At 42.5% G+C, this 18,947-nt stretch overlaps 1 protein-coding gene across 1 annotated transcript in view; it reads left to right on the forward strand.

Annotated features, from left to right (window-relative positions):
* The first annotated feature begins 218 nt into the window (after positions 1-218).
* NFKB2 (nuclear factor kappa B subunit 2) overlaps positions 219-18,947 on the forward strand; it is a 33,364-nt gene continuing 14,635 nt past the window's right edge. Inside the window, exons 1-12 of the mRNA XM_072130909.1 lie at positions 219-486; positions 3,897-3,969; positions 5,092-5,132; positions 5,472-5,570; positions 6,113-6,264; positions 8,117-8,229; positions 9,742-9,900; positions 14,377-14,481; positions 17,780-17,865; positions 17,954-18,092; positions 18,515-18,625; positions 18,727-18,900. Coding sequence (XP_071987010.1) covers positions 454-486; positions 3,897-3,969; positions 5,092-5,132; positions 5,472-5,570; positions 6,113-6,264; positions 8,117-8,229; positions 9,742-9,900; positions 14,377-14,481; positions 17,780-17,865; positions 17,954-18,092; positions 18,515-18,625; positions 18,727-18,900 — 1,285 coding nt within the window. The 5' untranslated portion in view covers positions 219-453. The remainder of the gene's footprint in view (positions 487-3,896; positions 3,970-5,091; positions 5,133-5,471; positions 5,571-6,112; positions 6,265-8,116; positions 8,230-9,741; positions 9,901-14,376; positions 14,482-17,779; positions 17,866-17,953; positions 18,093-18,514; positions 18,626-18,726; positions 18,901-18,947) is intronic.

Here is an 18,947-nt window from a genome sequence, read left to right on the forward strand (position 1 = left end):
GACAGTGAGTGCAGGGCTGTATACTGTATAGGTGACAGTGAGTGCAGGGCTGTATACTGTGTATACTGTATAGGTGACAGTGAGTGCAGGGCTGTATACTGTGTATACTGTATAGGTGACAGTGAGTGCAGAGCTGTATACTGTATATACTGTATAGGTGACAGTGAGTGGCGTCTCTGCTTCCTGCTCGGGGTCACGTGGTGCGCACGTCACTGCTCGCAGAGATCTGGTATTTTAGGGACTTTCCTGGCCGCTGCCCCCTCCCTCCTCCTCCTCCTTCTCCTCCTTCTCCTCTTCTTGTACTTTCCTCACATTAGACTTTTGTTTTTCCCCCTGTATTTTTCCTGAGAATCCGCAGTGTCAGAGGCCGTCAGTGCCCGGGCTCCGGCTGGAGGTGCCGCTCCGTGAGGTGACGTCTTCTCCGCAGTCACTGGACACTGCCACAATTTCCTCATGTCCGTCTTTAAAATGGAGCCCTATGAGCCTGTAAGTGTTACAGTAACTTAATTTACTTCTTGTGGGTCAGGAATTAGCAAGTTGTTACCCGGGAAGCGGCAATAACTACTGTCTATAGCAGCCATGGAAGGACTACAGCTCCCAGCAGCCGGGTGGGAGCACTACAACTCCCAACACTTGATGTAGGACTACAGCTCCCAGCATTTGATGTAGGACTACAACTAACAGCAACCGGGTAGGAGGACTACAGCTCCCAGCAGCCGGGTGGGGGTGGAGGGGGACTACAGCTCCCAGCAGCCGGATACGAGGACTACAGCTCCCAGCAGCCGGGTGAGAGGACTACAGCTCCCAGCAGCCGGGTGAGAGGACTACAGCTCCCAGCAGCCGTGTGGGAGGACTACAGCTCCCAGCACCCGGGTGTGTGTGTGGGGGGGGGGGGAACTACAGCTCCCAGCAGACGGGTGGGGGGGGGGGGGACTACAGCTCCCAGCAGATTGGGGGGAGGGGGGGGAACTACAGCTCCCAGTGTCGATAAAGTGTTGCTTAAGTTGTCTGGGACTGCAGGAAGATTTGGTCCTATTTGTTGAACTCTGTCCTTGGGTGATGGTCTGAGTGGCCACAGAAATGGCTCCGAGTGCCACCTCTGGCATCAGTGCCATAGGTTCGCCACCACTGCTCTAGCATGTAGATTGTCGGAGTTTGTGGGGTTTAGTTTCCTTCACACGTGGCGTTTACATTGTGTTTTGAAATGTAATGCAACAGTTGAGGAGCAGAGTTTTCCCCAATTAAGTTGCTGTTAACAATTGTGTTTACATGTTTACATTGTGGTGATAACAAATCTCCTCTCTTCATCTGTTGTGTTACATTTCAAAACGCAATGTAAACACCACGTGTCAATGTGGGCTTAGGTGGCGTTCGTACGCTGTGGTCTGAATTGGGAGGAACTTTTCCCAATGACAGATGTGCTTACAACTTTACACTTGCGCTTTACGCAGGCGTTCTGGAGTAGCTCCTCCCTGCCGCGTTTCAGCTGCATGTAGTTTGGGGTCCACCATTCCCCCCCCCCCCTCCACCCCCATATGACTCATTTTATGACCTGTATAGTGTGTAGCGACATCCGCCGCTGCCCAGCTGTGACCCATCCACATGCCCACCCCCACCTGGCACCAGTGGTGGATTTGGCACAGGTAGCTTCTTGCCAATTTGGGTGGCCTCCCCTTCACACATCAATGCTGAGATACATTTCTTTACTGCTGTACAGCGAGACCTTTATTTAAAGGGGGTTTCCAGCTGCAGGTCTGGACTTTTCCCCAGAAATCAGTAATTGTATGTTCCATACGATGGCAAGTCCGTGCACATAACTGGCCAGATGGGAAAGTTTTACAGATTTCCAAAATTATTTTTGTTCAGCTATTTTTTTGTAAGGGTGAAGACACACGTGGCGTTTTTAGACCGTTTTTAGTTAGTGCGTTTTCAGATCGTAAAAAAACGCATGCATTTTTGACAGTGTTTGACCAATTATCTTAATTCAAACTGGTCACAAACACATGCCTTTTTTTTCCGATCTGAAAACGCTCTACTAAAAACGGCCCAAAAATGCCACGTGTGTCTTCACCCTTATGCTGTTTCCAAACATCTTCATGTGGAGAATCTGAAAACCTGGGACAACGCCGTATCCTGAGGTGTAGACAATGCTCTGTGAGCTGAGCCGTCAGGACTCACATGGGATCTGCAACTAGAAAACTAGAAAAAGTCATAATTTTTCAATCTGAGCTGAGCCATGCCGGAGGGAAGCTACACCGGACTGCCGGACATATGTGGCTGCATCCGCAGGAGTATTATTATTTGAGATGAAAATTGCAAGTGATATTTGTAAGGATGTCAGTAGCAGTAGAAATCTGTTGGATAACCTTTTCTTATTGGAATCTGTCTTAATAATGTGTTTTTATTTCTGGCCTATTGGTTCCATATCCACGTGAAAATTTATGAACTTTTAAGCAGACAGCAATTCACTTGAAATCACTGGGAATCTGATTTTGCGCTGACTCCTACATGAAATACATATGCTACGAATATGCCCTAAAGATGACTTGTACTGAATGACATTGTAGCAAACTCTCAGCTGTGATACATTCCCTGGGAATTGTCGAAGTTTCTATCCACAATAACCAACTTATATACTGTAACACAAAGGCCGTGTTCACACACGTAGCACTTGAATTACGTTTTGTAACTCAAATCAAAGGCTATAGGGGAGAGGAGGTCGGCCCAATTGCATATGCCCTTACACCGAAACATTTGTGATCGGGAACAAGCACCAAGTGTTTTGTCGGGAAACTAGACAAAACGGGTTTTCTGTTCCCAATGCGTCTAAACAGATAAGTGATTGCGTTTCTAAAAGCAAATCAAATGCAGTGTGTGAACGCGGCCTTAGCCCAGGTTTACGCCCGGGTTGTCCGCTGCTTTGTTACCTGTGGCTTTGGATGGAGCTCTGCTTTTGCATTGAAGAGGTTAAATTCTTGGCCTCCTCTGGAATAATTGGCACGCTCTGGATTCTAATATTGTAGTATACACCATAACTTCAGGATCTGTAAGAGCCTTAGGCATCCTATAAAGATGTGTGCCAGCTGCCTACCCAATCTGCACAGGGGTTTTGGGATTTTGAGAACCTTATCCTTTACTGCATGGAAAGATGAGAATGGAAACTCATCTGCAGTTACCAATTTCAGCCACTACTAAGAGAACAGCGCTGTTCTTCCATCGTCATTCCATGGAATTAGAAGCTCTACCTGGTGTTGATGACTTTTCCTATAGAAGACATTGTGATATCGGTATTGATCCTCTGTGATATGGAGTAGCAGCCTGTAGTCATCTCTGTATCATTTGCTTTTTTTTTTTAGTTTTTCTTTCCACTGGTGATTGCTGTAATCCAAATCAGCTATGAATCATGGCTATAACAATTCCTCTAGCTGCATCCTGTGGACACTTGTGATGCTGCAGTGTTAATCTTGTGCTTCTTGTTATGTGTTACAATTCTGTCTCCATTTTTACTCTGCATTGCTAGGATTTCAGAAATGAATTGAGCAGGTGATAAGGGTAAGATTTGTAATAGACTTCTTCAAGTAAAATACATTCCATGTACGTTTATCTGCTCTTTCTCCTGTACTGAGCAGTGTATCTGAAAGACTTCTAAGGTCAGTCCGCTTCAGACTGATAAGGAGGCTAATGATTAACTCTTTTCATACCTTGAGAGTATTTTCTGGGGTGATCTACCAGGGACTATACTATAAAGAGTAAAGTCATTAGACACTTTTTTAGGTTCCTTTATCTCTCAGCTGTCAGTGGATACAGGACAGAAAAGGTGTAAAGGGACTAAATCAAAGCAATTTACTGTGATTATATTTTGGACTTGATGTACTGTTTTATGTTTTCACAAACAGATTATTCCCAATGGGGACCTGGATGCAAATGGCTTTGGTTATCTAGAACACAATGAGCCTGATTCCGATATTCGTAAGTTGAATCCAGAAATCTTTGTTACAACGTGGTTATGTCTATAGATGTTTTGCCCTGATGTTTTTGGTATAACGGGACAGATTGTATAACATAAGTCGTACACAGTTGATAGATTTTATTGCAGTGATATGTGCCATAGGGAATGATATGGACAGGACCAGCAGCACACAGATCCCTGGTGGCTCCTCTAGTAATAGCAACAATAACTGCAAACTGACACATTGGGGCAGATTTACTTACCCGGTCCAGTCGCGATCCAGCGCCGCGTTCAATGGAGGATTCTGGGATTCCGGCGATTCACTAAGGTGGTGCGCCCGATGTCCACTAGGTGTCGCTGCTGCGCTGAATTCTGTCGGGAGTGCACTGAAGTTCACCGTCCTACCCTGGGTGCAGGTAAGCGCGTGTCAAGCGACACTGTTTTTTTTTTTTTTTTTTTAAATACGGCGTTTTTTCCGAATCCGTCAGGTTTTCTTAAGGCCACACCCCTGATTTCCGTCGCGTGCATGCCGGCGCCGTTGCGGCACAATCCGATTGCCTGCGCCAAAATCCCGGGGTGATTCAGGGAAAAACGGCGCAAATCGGAAATATTCGGATAACGCGACGGAAAAACATAATTCGGGGCCATAGTTAATGACCTCCATTGTAGCAAATTACAGGGAAGTTTCCTCCGCGGCTGCTGCATTAAACTAGATGCATTCCTATCAGTATTAGTATCAGTAGAGCAGTATTAGTATTATGTTCACATTACTGTTTGCCACCCTGAAGCCCCCGTTATGCGAAATACATCAACCATGCTCTAGGGTCGGACAGTAAAAGTTCTCTTTATGGAGACGGCCAATTATAGCTGCTGTGTGGGCATTTGAGAACTTAGCCAACAGGGGGATTCTGGGAAAATATGCAAAGTTTTCCAGGATGGGATAAGGAAAACCACGCCTCTTTCAGCTACAGCGTAAGGCACCCACCCTGACATCAAGCATGACCTTCAGGACATGACATGATGCAGGATTAAAATCCTGGAAGACTTTGCATATTTGCTCTATTTCGTCAGATGGGAAAGTACGTCCTGCTTAATTTCTTTGCAAACTTGGTCACTCATGTTGTCTTTGTGTCTTATTTCAGAAAATGGTCCCTATTTGTCAATCATTGAACAACCCAAACAGGTAACTACCTTTATTCTCCAAACAAGAATAAAAATAATAATAATACAAATTATCCAAACAATAACCTTGTACTGTCTTCTGATGAGCCTTTCTATGTCTCCCCTTTAAGGGAGTTATGGTTTTATGGCAGGTTATGAAAAGTAAGTCTATGATCGCTTTAGTTCCATATTCCATATAATTGGATCCATATTCCGTTCCGTTGAGCAGGACGAACATTTATTGTCTTCTTCATAGAGAATAGAAGGTGTTGGAATACCACCGCAAACATATTGTTCTTGTATAATTGGTGTTTTTGGGCCATTAGAATCTACTTTATTGTATGATATTGGATTTTTCTAGCGTGGCTTTCGATTCCGCTATGTATGTGAAGGGCCTTCTCATGGAGGACTACCTGGGGCTTCAAGCGAGAAGGGAAAGAAAACCTATCCCACTGTTAAAGTAAGTATGATAAAGCTTGTATTGTATTACATATGTATTATATACAGGCAGTCCCCGGGTTACATACAAGATAGGGTCTGGAGGTTTGTTCTTAAGTTGAATTTGTATGTAAGTTGAAACTGTATATTTTATAATGGAAGTTCTAGACAATTTTTTTTCTTTTGCCCCAGTGACAATTAGAGTTTCAAAATTTTTGGTGTAATTGGACCAAGGATTATCAATAAAGCTTCATTACAGACATCTTACAGCTGATCAGTGCAGTCTGGGACTATAGTAAAGCATCCAGAGAGCTTCACCAGAGGTCACAGTGGGCAGAGGGGTCCGTCTGTAACTATGGGTTGTCTGTAAGTCGGGTGTCCTTAAGTAGGGGACCGCCTGTACTCAGTATTCATTGTCCATATTACTGATCACTACTCTCATCCAGCTTGAGAGATCTAGTACATGAGTGCTGCTTCTTTTACAGCAGATGACTAGTCACAGCATAACCTTGTACTATGTTTGTTTTCTTCATTTGATAATATTTGCAGTATATTTGTTTCTAGATCTTCAATTATGTCGGCTTGGCCAAGATTGAGGTAGATTTAGTCACCCACACAGACCCCCCTCATGTCCATGCTCACAGTTTGGTAGGAAAACATTCCACGGAAACCGGAAGCTGCATAGTGACTGTGGGACCAAAAGATATGACCGCTCAGTAAGTATTATAATTCACCAGTCTTTGTTTTATTGTTGTGTATAAAATCCAATTTGTTAGATGGTTATTGTACCTGGGGGGGGGGGGAGGGCAGACAGTTCTGGAATTACCCTTGCCCATTATTAATGGGAACATCCAGTTACCAAACATGAGAGAACTGTTGTCAGATGCTCTTTGCCCGTTCTTTTTTTTTTTTTTTACACTCCAGAGCCGCACCCACCATTCCGCCGACGGTGCAGTCCCCGTGCACACACATTTTTTTTTTTTAACAAAGAAATCTTTATTGACAAAAATATAGGCAGCAAACATTTATACAATCATCGCACTTCCAAATATAAAAAAGACATTTTAAAAATATTATTAATTCATCAGTATATCTTTGCCATTGCTGCATCTACAACAAACAAGTACATATATACCTTTCCCCCATCCCCCTCCCCACCGACGGAGGGAAAGAAGAAAAAAAAAAAAAACCTTATTCCACATTGGATTTTTTGCATTGTTCCCTTAACTTGCTATTTCCACCTCTCCCATATAATTCCCCACTTTCTCCTACCTTCCCATGAACCATATTTTTTCATATTGCTAGGCTCTGTTCACCAACTGTTGAGTTCCTTGGTTCAGACCGAATCCCTCCATGTCCCCCAGAATGACCATTCGAATTGTGGGAGTAATTTCTGTACCAATCAAGTTTGAAATATAGGTGCAGATTTCATTCCGAAACTTTCCAATGGTCGGGCAGAACCAAATAAAGTGGCAAAAGTCTGCTTCATCCCCTCCATCTCAAGCACCTGCCCTCCGCTTTAAGCTTCATTTTATATAAGCGAGCTGGAGACAGATATATCATATGTAGGATACTATATTGAATTAATCTATGATTCTATCCTAAAGAGCAATTCCTGATGTTTCTATATATAGGCGGTCCCCTACTTAAGGACACCCGACTTACAGACAACCCATAGTTACAGACGGACCCCTCTGCCCACTGTGACCACTGGTGAAGCTCTCTGGATGCTTTACTATAGTCCCAGACTGCAATGATCAGCTGTAAGATGCCTGTCATGAAGCTTTATTGATAATTCTTGGTCCAATTACACCAAAAATTTTGAAACTCCAATTGTCACTGGGGCAAAAGAAAAAAAATTGTCTAGAACTTCCATTATAAAATATACAGTTTCGACTTACATACAAATTCAACTTAAGAACAAACCTCCAGACCCTATCTTGTATGTAACCCGGGGACTGCCTGTATTCTATTCCATGAAATTGAGTCATTTTCCTCTGGCTCTTTGCCAGTTCTTGATTTCTCTGGTTTTTCCCCTGACAAAACATGAAATCTGACTGCAATATGGATAAGAACAGTTTCTGTCCCAGGAAGGAGAATATTCGGGGAAATGTATGCGTAGGGGGTGGAGAGGGAGCATCATTGGCATCTGCCTAAAATGTAAAGGGATTTTTCTTACTGCAAGTCCCATGCCTGTAAATGGAGAAGAAATTGTCCCGTGTTCATTTGACTTCATTGGCACTTTTAGTCGTCCCCTGCGTTTAGAAATAATCTGTTTTCTCAGTTAATAATAATAATAATTCCTTTATATAGCGCACACAGATTACGCAGCGCTGCACAGAACTTGCCAAATTGGTCCCTGTCCTCAATGAGGCTCACAAACTAATAAACCTAGCCCTTCTGCACTTTCTCTGTCCCATCTCTCTTATCTTGTGTCCCAGTGGAGGCAGAGCTAACATCGCCTCCATGATTCTGGGTAAAATCAGAACTGTATGGATTGGTATAGCAGGTAAAGTGTTTATAGTATAGGAACTTAAGGTGTCATTTTTTTAATATTTTTTTATTTAGGTTTAATAACTTGGGCATTGTTCATGTTACAAAAAAGAGCCAAATTGACATCTTGAAACAGAAGATTAAACAGCAGCTTCTGAGAAATGACAGGGGGAGACGTACACTCACGGGTAAGGTTTTGTGTTTTTTTTTTTAAATGAGGAAGCGTTGTTAATCTCTTATCCAGGTTTTGCCTACATATTAGGCTACATGCATGTGACCGAGTGCAGACAGGCTGTGTATGGCCCGGCTGACGTGTTCTGATGTATGTGCAGTGGACTGCCTGGCACATTCACGCTGTGGTGAGATAACAAGACCTCACTGATCCGTGACCGAGCATAATACAAGTCAATGGGGGCCATTTTTGCGACTAGCTTACGGCTCCCATGTAAGGTCATGTGCATGAGGCCTAAGGGTGCTGTTACCGCTACTGGTTTTGGCTCAAAATAACTTATATAAATAACTGAATATTGGAATAACTGAAGATGAGATGGGAAATGGACCTTTTTCAGGTGCAGTTGTAGAAGCGTGGATCATAACCGGTGGGAACGTATCATTGAGAGAAGCTGCTCTTGATCTTTTTTTCCCACTTCACCCAGATTTGGTGATTGAAAACTGCATCTGAAAAACTGAACGTGTGAACACACCCTCAGTTTACTTTCACAAATGATTGTTGTATGTAATAGTGACTTTCCTGCACACACAGCAAACAGATCCATTGTCCACAGGTACTGGAGCCTTCATATGTATCATATATACTGCGTGATTTAGAATGAAGTAGATGAACTGGGCTGTATCCCCATATGCCACAGACACTTGTTTAGCAGAACTTGACTTGTCAGCTGGTCACCATTTAGCATTTTACACCAGTTTTGAAAAATGGGTGGATAAGAGTGGGGTGGGGGAGTAGCTGACCTGCCTGACTAAATGGTCAAAATTTTTAATAACACAGAGCGGGCAAAAACTGCTAGAAACTGAGATAAGCTAAATCTCCACAAATGAGGTTACTGTTTCCGTACACAATACTATTGATTTCTCAAAGCATGTTCCAAGATTTGGTATAGATTTAAAAAGGTCAAAAAAATGTTTCCAATCATAGCTCAAACCCCTGCACTTCAATGGGACCGAACTGAACACTGGTCTTGTAAGGCTGCATTCACACGGTCCATTAACGGAGGAGATTTGCCTGATTACATTGCTGTCGACATTGCATTTACAAAATGTATGCATTCACGTCATGTTAACACATGCTTTGTTAACACTATGTTTGTAAACGCACTGTTGACCGCAATGTAATTGAGCAAATCTCTTGTGAGGTGTTTGAAAATGCATGCGTAAACGCAACATGTGGACACGGCCTAAGCAGTGGGTGTGATCACTGGCCTAGAAAACAGAATCCACAAGGAGCTGATCATGATGTCTTCAGGTTTGTTATCCCTGTTGATGCGATCTTGATCTCCTATCACAAGATTTGTTACCTTGGGTACATATTACAGAGATAGCAGCCAATTTCACTTTACAATTTCCCCCTCATTGTGCATAGACCTCACAATAGTGAATGCAAACAAAGGGTTAGGAAATCTTTCTCAACGGGGATTTAGTAAGCCTTGTTTTTCATATGCAATACTGTTTTACCTTAACAGACCTTGAAGAGAAGAAGATTGAGGCGGAAGTTAAGGAGCTGAAGAAGGTGACCGATCTAAGCATTGTTCGCCTCCGCTTCACAGCCTATTTGCCAGATAGCACAGGAGCTTTTACACTGCCTTTAAGACCCGTTATTTCAGACCCTATCCATGACAGCAGTAAGTAACTTGTACCCCTCATACATGCACATGCACGTCATGTTATAATAAATAACATAACGGGAAAGTAAAATGTGTTGCGCACAAAATAAGCCCTCACACAGCTCTGTACACGGAAAAATGAAAAAGTTATGAATTTTTGTAGGTGAAGAGCGAGAAATGAGGGAAACAAACATGCGTCCTTAAGGGGTTAATTATGCTAATGAGCCACACGTGCTCTGGGGGTGTTACCCCCCCTCTCCCCTGCTTCATCAGTACTTCCCCTCCCACTGCCTGGTGTAATCTCACACAGTTGGAGGGGATGACGTGATCTTGCACAGTCTAACGGCCTGTTAAGCTGCAGCATGGAGGGGCTCTGGTAACACTCCCTTAAGTCCTTAAGGCACTCATTAGCATAAATGTAAAAGTTGAGCAAGTCCCACTAGTTTATCATGATGGATTTTGATGGTATATTTCCTTTAACAACACCTGATATATTATTACAACGCAGTTGAAGGGGGCTGTACATTTTCTTTGCAAACCCATTGAATTTGGAAATCTGGTCCATTTGGCTGAAAAAATAATGCATGCGTTTTTGTTTTTTTTTGTTTTTTTTTTAATTTTCTCACATACGGTCCTTGCAAAAAAAAAAAAAATGTCTTTATAAGTCTCTAGAAATGAATCCTAGCTAGAATACGGATGTGGAAAACCTCTCATGTGAATAAGCCCTTAGAAGCAGTGGGGCCTGACAAGCCTGTGATAGTGTAATGAGGAGCTCATGTACTTTCCTCGCTGCTGTCAGATGAGCTGGCGGAGATTTTCTTGAAGTGCTAATGTTTCCCTTTAGCACTACACAGATAAATCGTCAGGAATTAGTCAGTGTTGTCAGTAAGCAGCCGCACATTAAAGGAACGTGTAGAAATCACTTGCTGGAAAGTACATGATTTGTCTCAGTTTCTGTCTGACGCGAGGTATATTCTGTCTTCTGGTTTCTGATATGTATTTATGCAGCTGGTGTGTAACGTGTGTGTATAGAGGCTGTATATAGATGGATAGCTACAACATGGAGGGGCTTTGGTAACACACACCAGCCCCCCTTCTCCCAGAGCCCTTCAGGCTCACTAGCAGAATTTGAAAAACTGTTTTTATTACCATTTTTTTTACAAGAGCAAAGGTGTTTCCTGCACATCGTATATAAAGATTACAGATAACAGTGATCTTATGGTAACAGCCCGTTGGTTCACGGTTATCAGTGATCTGTATACAGAGACATGCAGAGAGGATGCTTATAGCACCTTCCCTGCAGCCTCTCACTATATACAGGAGCAAGTGTGACAGGAGGGGGCTGATAATATCACAGTACAGGATTGGTTTGTCATACAGACAGCTTTATCCTGTGGATAGCACTGTGTGCACATGTGGATGGGCGGCGGCACTCACCGCTCCAGCCGCTGTACAATGTCATGTAACCTAGGCTGGCCTGGCGGGGGGGGGGGGGGCACTGCTGAGAGGTGCCGACCCGCAAGTATTTATACGCTTGGTGGTTTTTGGAGGGAGTAATTCAACCTGTACAAGTGTTGTAGCCGCTTGTAAAGGCGTTATCACAACCTCTGATGGTCGATTTCTTTTAAGCTCACAGGTATGATCACACGGGGTTATGTATACATTACATGCTCATTAGTCTGTGTGTATACACAACAGTAGACCTTTACTCCAGCCCTTCCCAGCACATTCCAGTTATCATTAGTTACTTGTAATCTGTGATCTGTAAATAGAAAATGTATTTCCTTCCAACTCTTGCACCTTTGGTAAAAATTGAAGGACCTGTAAGTGCTGGTGTCTGGCTGTATAATAACTACCCAGACCCGGCACTAACAGCCGGGATTGGAAAAACTCTGATCCTGGGTGCTTAACCCCTTAAACGCCGCGGTCATGCTATAAGTTTGCTTTACATGGATCGAACCCACCGGTGAGCTTACCTGGGGATCTGATCCCTCCTTCTGCAACCCCAGGGACCAGCATGTGCCCCTAGGCTGCCGGCACCTAGGCTTGACTGACAGCCTGTATAAATTTAAGTATAATGGTGTAATGGCACCTCCATGTGCTTCTTGGTGCTGGCGCCCCCTGCAGCCTGTGTGTGTATAGGAGCAATACAACAGCTCCAGGCAGCCATGTTATAGCAGAACATGTCAGGTACTTGTGTAGCTGATGTCTGTGTCTCACACATGTGTATTAGGAGGGAGAGGATGTCAGAAGATAAAGCACAGACACTAGCAATGCTTTACTATACATTACACACAGACATGAGCAGGGGGAGGGGTGACATCACTGCCTTTGACCATTTTACATAATAAAGAAATATGATTTTACAATGATTAATGTATGAGTTGACTACATAAAGGCTGGGATGGGATCCTTGTGAGCTGCTCCAACAGGAAGTGGTGACAGAAATAGTGACAGAGACCTGATGACAGGTGTCCTTTAAGCTTTATTATTAATCCTGGTTTTTATGACAACCCAACATTTTTAAATTCCAAGTGTCACAGAGACCAAAAAAAAATTTCTGGGGCTACAATTCTAAAATATACAATTCCGACTTACATACATACAAATTCAACTTAAGAACAAACCTACAGAACCTGTTTTGTATGTAACCCGGGGACTGCCTGTATTTAGTATCATTGTGTCCGTATTAATCTGTACAATAAATCTAAAACAATATTGATCCCGCCTGGTGAACGATGTAAAACTTCCCATAATATACAATTTTTCATTAAATGCCCTCACTAAAAATGTTCTAAAAAGTGATCAAAAAAAGTTATGTGCCATAATATGATACGGCTGAAAAGAACAACACTTTTCACAAAAAATAAGCCCTCAACCAGATCTGACATGAATTAATTAGATAGTATTATGCATCACAGTCATTAGAGGCCTAGTAAAACAATGCTGGTTGTGCCCTTTGTCTGTGTGTACAGGGACTGACCACTGGGGGCAGTGTGCCGCTTATGTTTACTGATAGTGGAAGCTGAAGATGACGTGGATCTGGGGAACCCGACTGTTTTACGCCAGGAAGGAATTCCCCTCCCCGTACCCTTCCTTATTCCCTAAACTGGCGATGACTCACTGGGGGTTTTTGTTCTGCCTCGCTCTATGTTTTCAGTTATTACATAGATAGTGATATTAAAGTATTTATGGCCCTTGGCGATTTAGGGAGGATTGGAAGACAAAGTGTTTATCACCTGAAATAATAAGCTCTGGAGGATAAAGGATAATTATATAGAGGGGGTTATCCAGAATATAAAAAACTTTTATGTTGTGTAATGTTTTGGCTGCTTATATTGAGTCCTGTAATTACTTATGGGTTATTCTATGATATTCTGTTAACCAGTTTGATTCTGGAGTGTGGGGGAAAATCCATACAAACAGGGGACACCACAAGACCCTCCATGCAGACATGACCGAGACTTATTTGTTGTGGCAGGTCTGACCTCTAGTGGCTGTTTAGTTAAAGACAGTTTCTTGTTTAGGCAGATTAAAGGGGTTTGCCCATGAAAGAAAATTCTCAAATCTCAATCCCCTAGTGAGGTTTACACAATAAAAATCATATTTAACCCCTTACTTTTCAATTTTACTCAGGAGCTAAAACAGCAATAAAACTATCTGTAAAATTCCAGATTGTGGATGGGGACTCTAACCAGACACTTCATGATCCCTCTGTTCTATGAGATGCGAGCTGTGTGCTGACAATGTGCTTAGATTATCAGGGTACAGGTTCATATATGCTTTCATTTACCTTCTGAACATTCACAAGTATCTGATACATTGCTGATGAGATGCATATAAAACGTGACATTTTAGCTCTGCTATATGCCTCACTCTCCCTCCCCTGGATAAAGACCTTATCTGTCTGTAGCTTTACAATCCTCACACTGTTGTTTGTAGGCAGGACGTGTGTGTGTGTGTTCATGTGTTTGTCCTAGAATGCAAGGGGGGGGGGGGGGGCTGGAGGCAAAAAGAAGCTTTGTGATTATGACTCTTGGATAGAAAAAAAATACTATTGATTCGTTGACAATAAAACATTTTTATATACATTCTAAGGCTGCATTCACACACATGTATGGGGGACATATATAAGGCCGACATATATATGGCCGATATACGTCCCCCATACACTTCTATGGGAGTGGTACGGTGCAGTACACATGCTGCACCGTACTGCTCCGTAGCCCGGGGAAAGATAGGACATGTCCTATCTTTTCCTGTATTACGGCGCCGTGGCCCATATGTTCCTATGGAGAGGGGCGGGGGTGAGCTGCCCTCACCACCTCCTCCACTCCGCGCACGCTGCGGTGCGGCGGGCAAAGGCAGTGTGCATGTAGCCTAAAACGGTAGAGAAAGCAAAAAAAAAAACCTTAGCTTTATTAGTTAAAATATTTTTAGACCATTGGGATATCCTTTGGCTGGAATGTAATCCTTTTATTGTCTCTCTGCCAGAGTCTCCTGGCGCCTCCAACCTGCGAATTTCTAGGATGGATAAGATATCAGGGTCTGTACAAGGAGGAGATGAGGTGTACCTGCTTTGTGATAAAGTGCAAAAAGGTAAGTTACTCAAGTAGCTCAGTCACAGTGGAAGCCACACATTATTTGGGTTTTCAATGAATACATATATTAGAAAATATAAGATAAACATCTCGCAATTTTGGGACCTAGGCCTGGACAGAATTTCTGTTTCCATGGGGTCATGGGACCTGGTCCATCCAATGACTGGCCTCCTTGGGCTCCTTGTCACTTTTTCCAGGGAACTTCACTTCCTGTCCTCTAGTTAGAGGAGTCCGGTCATTGGATGTATCCTCCGGAACCTCCGGTCAGATGCAGGACCCAAAACTGGTACCAGTAGGAAAAGCATCTCATCCCGCAAAAAAATGCCATCACATGGCCCCAATAACGAAAAAGCGAAAATTTTATAGCCTACAAAAGGGGCCAATGAGGAAACAAATCCTGGCAGCTGCAGGGCCCTCCTTCCCTTCTGCGCCTCGCTGTGCGCCCATAAAACAAGTAACGGCCACATGTGGGGGGTCTCTGTACTCTGGAGAAATTATAGAACAAATTGTATGGTGGGTTTTCTCTTTTCATCTTTTGGAAATGTGTAAATTTTAGGGCTAAATGAACGTATAACCGGAACAATTTGACCATTCTAAATTTCACCTCCATTTTGATGTAATTACTATGACGATCTCAAGGGGTTAACAATCTTTGTAAAATCTGTTTCTGATAGTTTGAGGGGTGCAGATTTGAAAATGGGTAGATTATATAGGGGGATTTTGATGCTAAATATGTAAAATTTCATTCAAAACTGTATTTATCCCCAAAATAGTCAATTCTGAAAATCCGGAAAATCGCTATTCGATTTGTAAGCCGCGTGACGTCAAAATAAATTATCCAAACATTTCAAAAATGATGAAAATGTAAAGTAGACAAATGGGAAATGTTATTCTGCAAGTTATTTAAGTGGTAAATCTATCTGCCTGAAAACGCGGTGATTTCTAATTTCGAAAATGGCAAATTTTTAAAAAAATTCATCATTTTTTCAGTTTTTTTGTAAATAAATGCAAAACTTATCAGTCAAAATTTACAACTAAAATGAAGTACAACATGTGGGGAAAAAACAATCTCAGAATCACTTTGATAAGTAACAGTATTCAAAAGTTATAACCATATAAAGAGACACAGGTCAGAATCCAAAAAATGAGACTGAGCCGCAAGCAACAAAATGGCTGCGACCTTAAGGGGTTAATGGAAAATCCCTTTTAACTGTGTTATTATAGAGTTCAGTGTGAGAAAAATGCAAATAAGTTTTCCAAGGTGTTACATAGAAAACAATACCTCCTTTTGCTACCTTGAAAGGCAGCCCCCTTAACATCAAGTATGACCTACAAGAAGTCTATAAACATGATGTGGGATTAAGCCAAACCAGTATATCTATTCCATAAGGAACAGACTCCCAACTGTAGACAGCACTGTTTCGACCTGGTTGGGTCTCCTCAGTACAGTGTAGGGAACTGATTTGGCTATGTGAGAGGCTATTGACTAGGATCAGACAGTAGGTGTTCTCCTTAAGGAGACAATGCCAATTAAGGCCACCTTAAAGGCATGTGGAGACTTAAAGCCATGAATGCTCCACCAGGGAATTCTGGGAAAAATGCAAATAAGTTTTCCAAGGTGTTACATAGAAAACAATACCTCCTTTTGCTACCTTGAAAGGCAGCCCCCTTAACATCAAGTATGACCTACAAGAAGTCTATAAACATGATGTGGGATTAAGCCAAACCAGTATATCTATTCCATAAGGAACAGACTCCCAACTGTAGACAGCACTGTTTCGACCTGGTTGGGTCTCCTCAGTACAGTGTAGGGAACTGATTTGGCTATGTGAGAGGCTATTGACTAGGATCAGACAGTAGGTGTTCTCCTTAAGGAGACAATGCCAATTAAGGCCACCTTAAAGGCATGTGGAGACTTAAAGCCATGAATGCTCCACCAGGGAATTCTGGGAAAAATGCAAATAAGTTTTCCAAGGTGTTACATAGAAAACAATACCTCCTTTTGCTACCTTGAAAGGCAGCCCCCTTAACATCAGGAGGTATTGTTTTCTATGTAACACCTTGGAAAACTTATTTGCATTTTTCCCAGAATTCCCTGGTGGAGCATTCATGGCTTTAAGTCTCCACATGCCTTTAAGGTGGCCTTAATTGGCATTGTCTCCTTAAGGAGAACACCTACTGTCTGATCCTAGTCAATAGCCTCTCACATAGCCAAATCAGTTCCCTACACTGTACTGAGGAGACCCAACCAGGTCGAAACAGTGCTGTCTACAGTTGGGAGTCTGTTCCTTATGGAATAGATATACTGGTTTGGCTTAATCCCACATCATGTTTATAGACTTCTTGTAGGTCATACTTGATGTTAAGGGGGCTGCCTTTCAAGGTAGCAAAAGGAGGTATTGTTTTCTATGTAACACCTTGGAAAACTTATTTGCATTTTTCCCAGAATTCCCTGGTGGAGCATTCATGGCTTTAAGTCTCCACATGCCTTTAAGGTGGCCTTAATTGGCATTGTCTCCTTAAGGAGAACACCTACTGTCTGATCCTAGTCAATAGCCTCTCACATAGCCAAATCAGTTCCCTACACTGTACTGAGGAGACCCAACCAGGTCGAAACAGTGCTGTCTACAGTTGGGAGTCTGTTCCTTATGGAATAGATATACTGGTTTGGCTTAATCCCACATCATGTTTATAGACTTCTTGTAGGTCATACTTGATGTTAAGGGGGCTGCCTTTCAAGGTAGCAAAAGGAGGTATTGTTTTCTATGTAACACCTTGGAAAACTTATTTGCATTTTTCCCAGAATTCCCTGGTGGAGCATTCATGGCTTTAAGTCTCCACATGCCTTTAAGGTGGCCTTAATTGGCATTGTCTCCTTAAGGAGAACACCTACTGTCTGATCCAGAGTTCAGTGTGAAACTGAATAAAGTATGCGCCATCTGCTGGTGGCTGCAGGAAGTATTATCTTTTCTGGCTGCAGAAAAGACAGAGCTCAGTCCAGTGTAAAGATTTATTAGGCTTTTAATCTTAATTATAAGTGGCATTTGTTATTTTTCCCTCTGTGTACATTTTGTGAGCATTTTGTTATGTCTGCTCTTAAAAAAAAAAAAAATCTCCAAAATAAAGAATTGATTATTAAAAAAAAAAAAAAGAAGATTCTTTAGGAAATGATGCTTCCCTTCACCCACAAAGAATAACTATTCTCCCCAAAAACAATAACTATTCTCATATAATTGATGGATTTAGTACATGGTAGACCTGCACAATGTAGTCTAATGGCTTTCTCCTTGTTACAGATGACATAGAAGTGCGGTTTTATGAAGATGATGAAAATGGGTGGCAGGCTTTTGGGGATTTCTCACCAACAGATGTCCACAAACAGGTATTGTATCTTATAGTATATAATAATACCCGATCCTTGTGATGATATTATGAAGTTAGAGCATGACCAGTCTCTCTTATTCTTCCAGTATGCCATTGTTTTTCGGACGCCCCCATACCACAATAAGAAAATTGACCGACCGGTCACAGTGTTTTTACAGCTGAAGAGGAAACGGGGCGGAGATGTCAGCGACTCCAAACAGTTTACATACTACCCCCTGGAGCAAGGTAGTGATCTCCTAGGAGTGATATAGACGTGTCCTTGGATTGGGCTGCTGTGATATTGATGATCTATCCCATCAGATGGTCCGGGCAGAGGAGCTAATGTCCATGTTTTTTTTCCCTCTGGTATTGCAGCGCCCTACCTATACACCGAAACTGGCTATTGGGTGTAATAGCAAACTTTTTAGAGTTGTATTTGGATGTGGTACTGATGGTTTATATCTTATATACAAAGTCTTCAATGCCTTCTGTATCCGTCTGTCTCTCCTGGTCTCAAGTGGTGATGTTTTCAGTGGCTGCAGCAGAGGCTGGAGGTCAGGATAGAGAGGCTGGTCTGGCCCAGAAGAGAAATACAGTTAATCGGCGATGGGGATGAGCAAATGTTTCCTATTTAGGTCCCTATTGACGTGTTTATTGTTTATTTACAGATAAAGAAGAAGTGGAAAGGAAAAGAAGAAAAGACTTGCCGTCGCTGAATCACTTTGGTGGTTCTATGGGTGGTGCAGGAGGAGGATCAGGAGGATTTGGTCATGGAGGTGGTAAGTCTTTAGTATTGGTACTGTATTTGCATCTGATCAATTGACTAAAAACCTGAAAGCCTTACAGGGGTAAGAAGTAAAAGTTTTACTCTACTTCTTAGGAAACAATATGAATTATTCCTTTGGAGGAATGCACACTGGATTTTTCACACCTTCTGGTGGGGTTTACCAGACTGGAGGGTACATGATGAACGAAGCATCATCTGAGGGGAACCTCAAGAAAGAAGAACCTCCAAGCAGCCCAACACCAGAAAGCTCAGCATCGCAACCTAGAGGTATGTACCAGTAGAACGCACTCAAGTGATTGGGCCTGTTGCAGTTA

This window comes from Engystomops pustulosus, chromosome 11 (genome assembly GCF_040894005.1).
Source record: "Engystomops pustulosus chromosome 11, aEngPut4.maternal, whole genome shotgun sequence".
NCBI classification, from domain to species: Eukaryota; Metazoa; Chordata; class Amphibia; order Anura; family Leptodactylidae; genus Engystomops; species Engystomops pustulosus.